The 9159-nt window shown below is 68.7% G+C and overlaps 1 protein-coding gene and 1 long non-coding RNA gene across 3 annotated transcripts; one reads left to right on the top strand and one right to left on the bottom strand.

The window, feature by feature from the left end:
* Positions 1-17: 17 nt before the first annotated feature.
* Positions 18-7957, top strand: GAS2L1 (growth arrest specific 2 like 1). Of its 2 annotated transcripts, XM_042805649.1 has the most exons (6): positions 18-703; positions 1824-2478; positions 4762-4869; positions 5099-5195; positions 5468-5738; positions 6745-7957. In XM_042805649.1, the coding sequence occupies exons 2-6, from the start codon at positions 1834-1836 to the stop codon at positions 7949-7951; spliced, it is 2328 nt and encodes a 775-aa protein (XP_042661583.1). In that variant the 5' UTR covers positions 18-703; positions 1824-1833; the 3' UTR covers positions 7952-7957. The 2 variants fall into 2 exon arrangements, with proteins under 2 accessions (XP_042661583.1, XP_042661584.1); XM_042805650.1 differs by lacking the exon at positions 18-703 and having other exon boundaries at positions 1509-2478.
* On the bottom strand, positions 2123-5243 carry LOC122154706. The gene is made up of 3 exons (XR_006166754.1): positions 5159-5243; positions 3706-3785; positions 2123-2235 (listed from the first exon to the last, which is right to left on the bottom strand). It is a non-coding gene; the product is annotated as an uncharacterized LOC122154706 (long non-coding RNA).
* Positions 7958-9159: the final 1202 nt, after the last annotated feature.

The raw sequence follows: 9159 nt of genomic DNA on the forward strand, positions 1-9159 counted from the left end.
CCCCGTGTCGTGAGCATGCTGTGCGCAAACCCCGGCGGCGGCGACGAGCTGTAACGATGTTAACGGTTGTGATGGTTCTTTTTTTTTCTTTCTTTTTTTTTTTTTTTTTTTTTAAAAAAAAAAAAATAAAATTCCCGATGTTTCTAACCGTACCACTTCTGGCCTCTCTTGAGAGCATCCCTGTTTGGGGGGGGGGGGGGAGGGTACCCCATGCCCCCCCCCCGGGAGGGAGCCCCCCGGCGGGGCGGGGGGAGCTGTGGGGCTGGATCCCTCTGTCCTGCGCTTTCAGGGTGCGGGTGCACCCCGGCCCCCCGCCCCCCCCCCCCCTTTCAGGGCTGCGCTCCCGGGTATGGGGGGGAAGGGCCCGATCCAGCCCTCCCCTCCTCTTCCCACGCGGTGTCCGTGTCCCGCGTGTCGGCCCGCCCCCGCCGCTCCCGTCCCGGCCCTTTCTGGGCCGGCTCCAACTTCCCGGCCCGGGCGGCGGCGGCGGCGGCGGCAACGCGGGGAGCGGCGGGGGGGGGGACACACCGGGGCGGGGGGGGGAGCTCGGCTCTGAGCTCCGCTCCCGTTGGCGGATGGCGGCGGGGGCTGCGCGGGGCCGGGCGGCGGCGGCGGGGCCCCCCCGGCGCTCGGAGCCGCGGCCCGGCCCGGAGCGGGGAGCGGGCGGGCGGCGCGGCCCGGCCCGGCGGTAGCGGAGCCGGCGGTGAGTCTGTCTGTCTGTCTGTGTTTGCGGCGGGGGGGGGGGGGGAGATGGGTGTGGGGTGGGTGGCCGTGTCCCTCTGCCCCTCACTCCCGCGCGTCCCCCCCACCCGTGTCCGCCATCCTCCTCTCCCTTCCCCCCCCCCCCCCCCCCCTTCCCACGCCGCGGGTCTCCCGCACAAGTCGGCATCTGCCTCGCAGGTGCCGACCCTCTCCCTCCCGCCCCCCCCCCCCTCCTCCCACCTCGGCAAACAGACAGACAGACAGGCAGGGCCCCCCCCCCCCCCCCGCGAGAAAGACACTTCCCCCCCCCCCCCCCCCCAAGGCAAGGGGGACCCACCCGGGTATAGAGACATCACCCACCCAGCAGGGACACCCCGGGAGGGAAGGTGACACCCCCGGCCCCCCAAGGGTGGAGTAACACCCCCCCCCGGGGAAGGGACCCCCCCCCCCCAGGGTGTGGGGCTGGGGGGGGTGGGCAGCACTGAGGGGCGAGTTCACCAGCTGTTGTACCCCCTGCCCCCCAAGGTCAGGGAGTTGGGGGGTGGGGGGGGCTCCCCCAGGGTGCAGCCCCCCCTTGCCCCCCCACTGGGGCCCGATACCAACCCCTGGAGCACCCACTTGGGGGGGGGGGGGGGTTGTGTGTGTGCAGCTCCCTGCTCCAGGCGTGGGGCCACCCGTGCTGGCACCGTGGTCCCACGGGGTGTCACCTGCTCCCACGGTGGTGCCACCCACCATGACTGGGCAGCTTTGGGGTGGGGGGGGGGGGGGGGGGGTCATCTCTGCTGCAGTGTCACAGCAGGGACCTGGGCGAGGGGGGGGGGGGGGGGCGTCGGTGACAAGTGACTCATTAACACCGTGGGGGCAGAGGGGACCCACGGGGAGGGGGGGACACGGGGTGCTGGTGCTGCGGGCAGGGGACAAGCAGGTTCTGGAGATGCTGGTGACCCTCCTGCCCACAGATAAAGGGGGGTGGGGGGGGAAACTGAGGCACAGAGGGGTCCTCCCCAGGGCTGGAGGTGGGGGGACCTGGGCAGCCAAACTCTGCTGGGAGGGGGGGGCTGTTCTGTGCCCACATCAGTCTGTAACGGTGCCCGTTGCCCCCCCCCCGCCCCCCCCGGCAGGCAGCTCGCCATGGCTGACCCCAGCCACATCCAGTCGGCCGCCTCCAAGAGCATCCGCCCGTTCCGCTCCAGCGAGGAGTACCTGGAGGCCATGAAGGAGGACCTGGCCGAGTGGTTCAACACCCTCTACGACCTGGACATCCAGGTGGAAACCTTCCTGGAGAGCCTGGAGACGGGCTGCCACCTCTGCCGCCACGCCAACAACGTCAACCGCATCGCCCTGGACTTCCAGCGGCGGCACCCCGAGGTGGCCGCCCCGATGCGCGTCCCTCGCAACGAGGTCGTCTTCCAAGCCAAGAACGTGGTGCCCGGGTCCTTCATCGCCCGGGATAACGTCTCCAACTTCATCCAGTGGTGCCGGCAGGACCTCGGCATCCAGGACGTCCTCATGTTCGAGACCAATGACTTGGTGCTGAAGAAGAACGAGAAGAACTTTGTCCTCTGCTTGTTGGAGGTGGCCAGGAGGGGCTCCAAGTTTGGCATGCTGGCCCCCATGCTGATCCAGATGGAGGAGGAGATCGAGGAGGAGATGAGGGACCAAATGGCCTACGGCATGCTGGGCACACGCCAGGAGAGCCGGGACCCCCAGGCGCCCGCCTACCCGCCCAGGGCCCGGCCCATCGCCCTCTGCGACCTGAAGAACCTGGACGAGCTGGTGAGACGTGCTCCCCTGGGAGCCCCGCGCCTGGGCCCACAGAGGTCCTCTCTGTCCACCCAACGGGCTTTTCTATGGTCCCAGGTCCTCTCTGTCCACCCAACGGGCTGCTCTATGGCCCCCAGAGGTCCTCTCTATCCACCCAACGGGCTTTTCTATGGTCCCAGGTCCTCTCTGTCCACCCAACAGGCTGCTCTATGGCCCCCAGAGGTCCTCTCTATCCACCCAACGGGCTTTTCTATGGTCCCAGGTCCTCTCTGTCCACCCAACAGGCTGCTCTATGGCACTCAGAGGTCCCGTCCCTCTCTGCCCCACGGGTTGTCCTCTCTGTCCCCCCGGCCAGGCCCCTGTGCCCTGTGGAGCCTCCTGACATCAGGACGGGTTATTTTGGTGGCCGTGGCCATAATCACAGAGGCAACGTGGGGGTCACCTCTGCCCCTGCCCCTTCCTCCCCACGGCGGGTGGGACACAGCGGTCCCCACCGCAGGAACCTGCTGCTGCCAGGATCCAGCCCTCCTCCTCCCACCACCTCGGGGCTGGTGTCTCTGGGGACAGACAGACAGACGTGGGGGACATCCCGACTGCTCACAGCCACGATTCGGGGTGTCAAGATGTGAGGGGAAGGGGGGGGGGGGGTGTCTCCTCCACAAGCTGGGGTGCAGGGACACCCCCCTCCCAGCTCCAAGGCCAGGAGGCTCAGGAGGGATTAGAGCCAGGCTGGGTGCAGGATCCGGCCCGCACGCGAGGCAGCGGATTAATGCGGGGATGGGGGGGGGGACGGGGGGGGACACACGGGGGGTCTGCCCTCCCCTGACTCCCTAAGCTCAAAGCCGTTTTTTAATTGAAACCCCGATTCCTCATTAAGTCCTGCAGCCACCATACTCAGACTGATGGGGATGGGGGGGGAGCATCCTGCGCTCCCCTCCACCCAGTGCTGCTGTAAAGGGCCCCCCACCCCAGGCTCTGCTGTTGCCCCCCCAAGCCCCCCCAGCCCCCTTGGCCGGGCGCTGCCAACCCCAGCTGCATTTTTCCGGGCTGCGTAATTCCTCGCCATCGGCTTTTATGGGCAGCGCTGGAGCCGGGGAGGAGCCTGAGGGTGCCGGATCCGGCCCGGCTGGTCCCCACGTGTGTGTGTGTCCCCCCCCCCCGGATGGCAGCAGGGTCAGGACCCCCCCTCACTGCAGCTCCCCCCCCTCCAGTGTCTCAGTTTCCCTGGTTGGGGCTGACCTTGTCACTCAGCTGCTGCCCCGGATGGGAACCGGAGTGGCCGGATCCTGCCCTGGGCTGGACCCTGCAGAAAGGCAGAACTGCAAAAAAAAAGAGGAATTATTAAAAAAAACCAAACAAACAAAAAAAAAAACCCAAAACAACCCACCCCAAACAAATTTAGGAGGGAGGGAGGCGATGCTGTGTCCCCCCCCCAACTCGTGGGGCAGGATCCGGCCGCGTCCCCGCGTCCCCCCGTGGCTCCCTGCCTAATCCCTGACGTCAGCCCGGGCAGGCTGTGGGCAGCGCGGCCCCCCCAGAGCACCCGGCCGGGAAGGCAGCACTGCCCTGCAGCCCCACCGCGATGGGGGTCCCCTGACCGCCCCCCCAGATCCTCCCTTGGGCTTTGCATCAGTGCCAGATGTTAAAGTTTTAGGGGAAAAGAAAAAAAAAAAAAAAAAAAAAAAAAAAAAAAAAAAAAGGGGGGCTTTGATCTTTTTCTGTTGGTGGATGTGGGGGGGCTAGAGGTCCCTGCCCCACAGCAGGGTGCTTGTTGGGGGGGAAAATTCCCCATGGTTCAGGGATTAGTGGGGCTGGGAAGGGATTCGGGGGGGGTGTTTCCTCCTCCTTCCCAGTTTCGGGGTGGCTCTGAGCACCCCGGTGTGGGTGGGCTCCAGGGAGTGGGTCTTGGCAGGAGATGAAGTGAGTTGTGCCCGTTCTCAGCCCGCTCACAGGCAGGTGGCCGTGGGAAGCCCCCCCGGGCCCTTCTCCCACAGTGTGTGGGTGCTGTGGGTGCTCCCCACTGCCTGGGGCTGCCGGTTTGGGCTCCCCCCCACAGACACCCCCCCTTTCCCCAGCTGAGTGCCGGCAGGTACAGGCAGGAGAAAGGGAGCTGCCAGATTTCCGGGGAGGGGGGCACAGCATCCCCACTGCAGAGGTGCAGCCAAGAGGCCGGGATCAAGCCAGCTCCATTCTACACAGCCCCTCCACGTGCACTCATCTATAGGGGCTGCCCCTATAGCTGGGGGTCCGCACCCTGCTGACAAACCCCCCACACACTTCTTTCTCTGCCCACAGGTTCGGGAAATCCTGGGCTGCTGCTCCTGCCCCTCCCAGTTCCCCATGGTCAAGGTCTCCGAGGGGAAATACAAAGTGGGCGACTCCAGCACACTTATCTTCGTCCGAGTAAGAACTAACCCCCCCCCCCCCCCCAAAACCCTCGCCGGGACCCCCCACTGCCCTCCTTCCCCCACGCCGTGGGGACCCATCTGGAGGGGTGGGCTCGGAGCTGAATTTGCTCCCCACACGCTGCCCCATGTTGGGGACCCGGGGGTGGGGGGTGGGGGGGGTTGGGGTGGCTTTTTGGCCCCGTCCCGGGGGACGGGCAGGGTGATGGGCGCGGGGCTGCCCGCAGGTGCTGAGGAGCCACGTGATGGTGCGTGTCGGTGGCGGCTGGGACACACTGGAACATTACCTGGACAAGCACGACCCGTGCCGCTGCTCCTCCCTCTGTGAGTGTCCCCGGGACCCCCAGCACCCCCCACCTCACCACCTTCCGCCGCTCCCGGCTCCTTGCCCTGGGGCTGGGCTGCTCAGGGCGCTGATCCGGCTGAAAAGGGAAAAGGGGACTGAGGAAAAGTGGGGTTTGGGCCAGATTAATTCCCTGAGGTGATTAACCCACAGCCTGGGAACCCCCCAGCTGGAAAAGCCGGGTGCCGGCACTCTGTGAGGGTGGGGTGGGTGACCCCAACCCCCCCCCCCACACACACATCTCCCTTTCCAGCTCACCGCCTGCCCCCACCCCGCACCCCGAGCTTCTCCCCTGCGGCCTGCGCCCCCAGCCCCAGCCCCCCCCGCCGCTCCCGCGCAGCCGGGGCCCCTCCGGGCCCCCCCGGCAGCCGCCAGCCCCGGGCTGTCGGGGACACCGGCATCCCGAAGCCGCCATCCAGCGCCAAGCAGGAGGGTTTGCCCCCCCGGGGGGGCCTGGGCTCCCTGTCCGGCTCTGCCAGCCCTTCGCGGAGCCCTGCTGAGCCCCGAGCAGCCAGCGCACACAGGTAGGGCACCCGTGGGTGCTGCCTGGAGAGGGTGGGTGGGGGGAGTGATGGCCGGCAGGCCCCCTGTGCGGGGGGAAGGAAGCTCAGCTCAGCTGGGGAACCCGCACGGCCTCTCAGGCCCAGCCTCACGGCAAGGCCTCAGCCCCACGGCAAGGCCTCAACCCTATGGCAAGGCCTCAGCCCCACGGCAAGGCCTCAGCCCCACGGCAAGGCCTCAGCCCCACGGCAGCCCCCAGCCCCACGGCGGGGCGGACACCTCCTTCCGCCCCGCCCTGAGGCAGACGGCCCACGCCCACCCCACGACACCCGTGCTCTGGGGGTCGCGGCCCTGGGGCCTCTCCCCCCCACCCCCGCCCCCGTTCCGCCGCTTCCCGCCGCTGCCAGTGCGCAGGCGCGGAGTGTGGGGCGGGGACTGCGCTAGCCTCGCCCCCCCCCGATGATTGGCAGGTCGGAAGGGCTACGCCCTGGCGGTGGGGGGGGGGGGCAATGAGGGAGAATGGGGGAGGCAGTGGGGGGAATGGGGGGGAGAAGTGGGGGGCAGTGAATGGGGGAATCATGGGGGGAATGGGGGGATTCAGTGGGAGGGAATGGGGGGCAATGGGGAGGCTATGGGTTAATCATAGGGGGAATGGGGGGGCAGTGGGGTAATCATGAGGGGAATGGGGGGTGCAGTGGAGGGGAATGGGTGGGAGAAGGGGGGGCAATGGGGGAGTGCAGTGGAGGGGAATGGGGGGGCAAGGGGTTAATCATGGGGGGGAATGGGAGGGGGCAGTTGGAGGGAATGGGGGGGCGTAGTGGGGGGGGAAGGGGGGCAATGGAGGGGGTCATTAGGGTGATCATGGGGGGGCGTGAGATTGCAATGGAGGAAAAGGGGGGGGGCAATGGGATGGAAGGGGGTGTGCAGCGGGGGGGTGCAATTGGGAGGGGAAAGGGGGGGTGGTTTCAGCAAGGGTGTACAATGGGGGGGGGCAATGGGGTGTGCGTTTTGCCTTTCCCCCCCCCCCAGGTCCCGGGACCCCGCTCCCACCCGCTCCCGCCGCTGCTCGGGCGACAGCGACTCCTCGGCCTCCTCCGCGCAGAGCGGCCCCCCGGGCCCGCGGGACGGGGGGACCCCCCGCCGCCGAGACCCCGGCCGGGGGGTCCCCCCTCAGCCTCCCCACGAGGCCGGCCGGATGGCACCGGAGGAGCGCGGCCGCTCGCGGGTGCCCAACGGGCCGGGCCGTGCCCCGCCGCGGGCCCGTAGCCACGGCCGCCCCGGCCCCCAGCCCCTGCTGCTCATCAGCCGCCGGCGCGACGGGCAGCACTCCTGGGCGCGGGCAGAGACCCCCTCCCGGCCCGCCAGCCCTGCCCGCAGCCGGACCCCCTCCCGCCCGGCCGCCCGCAGCCCCGCGCCCACCCCTCGCCGCTCCTCCCTGGAGGAAAGCGCCGGGGGGCGGCGGGGAGGGGGTCCCGGGGAAGCCCCCCAGGGCGGCGGGGCCGGGGACGCCTGGCAGCGGGAGCTGGAGGAGCTGGCGCGGCGGCTGCGGGCCCCGCTGCGGCTGGAGCCCGGCCAGGAGCAGCAGCTCTTCCGCCGGCTGGAGGAGGAATTCCTGGCCAACACGCGGATGATGGAGGAGCTGGAGAACGGGGAGACCCCCCCGGCCCCCCCGCCGCCCCCCGCCGCCGCCGACTCGGCCTACTGCTCCTCCAGCTCCTCCTCGTCCTCCCTCAACGTCTTCGCCAAGCACGGCCTCCCCGCCGAGGACGGCCGGCGGAGCGGCAACGGGGGCGGCCCCCCGGCGACGGCGACCCCCGAGATGGCGGGCGCGGGGCGCCGGCCGGCCCTCTCCAGCTCCTCGGACGAGAGCAGCTGCTTCCCGACCTCCTGGGACGCCCGGGGGGGCCCCGAGTCCGACACCGACTGGGCGCCGGGGGAGGACGAGCTGACGGAGACGGAGGAGCCCCCCGCCGTGGCTGGCGTGCCGGGGGTCCCCGCGCCGCCCCCGCGCCCCTGGGCCAAGCCCCGGCTGGACACGCAGCCCCACAAGAAGCCCTCCAGGATCCCCACCCCACGGGGCTACGGGGCGGCCGCCCCCCCCCAGCCCCAGGCCGGCGGCCCCAAACCCGGGGAGCGCAAGCCCTGGGGGGCTCTGCAGAGCGTCCTCTCCTCCTTCCTGGAGCCCGCCTGGGTCCCGCGGGAGCGCGAGGGGCTGGACGAGGACGCGTGGCCATGAGACGCCCGGCTCGGTAGCCGTGGGTGTCAAGCAGGATGGGGAGAAGCTCCCAGCACCCCCCCACAGTTGTGCCCCCCCCCACCCCCCCACCACCCTGGGGACGCCGCAGAGCTGCTGCTGGTGACGGAACCGGCACAGAGGGGCCCTGGCCAGGCGACGGCCGCGGCTCGGGGGAGCCGGGACGCCCGCCCTGGGTGACTGTTGGCGGTTGGGGTTGGGCCCCGCGAGGCGCAAGGGGGCCCGGACGCGCCCCGGCCCCGTGGGGAGCAGCTCCGCGGCGGGGGGTGGCCGTGGTGGTGGTGGCGGGTGCAGAGAGCCCGGGAACAGAGAGCAACCAGCTCTTGTCTTCTGATCTTTGTCCCTTCGCCTCTCCTCATTCTTCTCCTCATCTTGTCTTCCTCATCTTCTTGGCCACCTTCTTTTCCTCTTCTTGTCCTTCTTCTCTTGGCTGTCACCTTCTCCTCTTGGCCGTCCTTTGTCTTCTCGTCTTCTCCTCTTCTTGGACTTGTTGTCCTCCTCTTATCCCTCATCTCCTCTTCACCTTCTTTTGTCTTCTTTTCCTCTTCTTGGCCTTCTTGTCCTTCTCCTCTTGTCTGTCTTCTCCTCTTGGTCGCCTTCTGTCTTCGCATCTTCTCCTCCTCTTCTTGTCCTTCTCTTGTCATCTTCTCTTCTTGACCTTCTTGTCTTCTTGGCAACCTTCTCCTCTCCCATCTCTCTTCTCTTTCTCCTCTTCCTCCTCTCTCCACACCTGAGGTGACCTGGGGACATGCAGCCTGTTGTCACAACCTCTATTTCAGGGCAGGGGGGGGGTCACTTTGTCAGCCCCTGGCCGGCCACAGCACTGTCCACAGTGTGTGTTGATGTCCCCAGCGTGGGACAGGGCTGTGCGTGGGGTCCCCTGCCCAGGCCCCCTGCGGTTCCCACCCCTCCAGCCCTGCATGTCCCCCCCAAGCCAGTAAAGACCAATGGAGCTGACCCCACTGTGTCCAGCCGTCTGTCCTGGGGGGCGGGGGGGGTAAGACCCTCTCTGCGGGTTTGGGACCTGCTGAGGGGGAGCCAGTGGGGAGAAGGAGGGATGTGAGACCCCCCCTGCGCCCAAGGGAGGAAGGCTTAGCGGGGGGCGGGGGTCCTGGCATGGTTGGGAAGAGCCAGGATGAGGGTGATCCCCAAAGCTCTGCACGCCGTCGCAGCCATGGGGACCCCTCCAG

The sequence above is a fragment of the Tyto alba genome, unplaced genomic scaffold (genome assembly GCF_018691265.1).
Source record: "Tyto alba isolate M040663 unplaced genomic scaffold, T.alba_DEE_v4.0 Super-Scaffold_44, whole genome shotgun sequence".
NCBI lineage: Eukaryota > Metazoa > Chordata > Aves > Strigiformes > Tytonidae > Tyto > Tyto alba.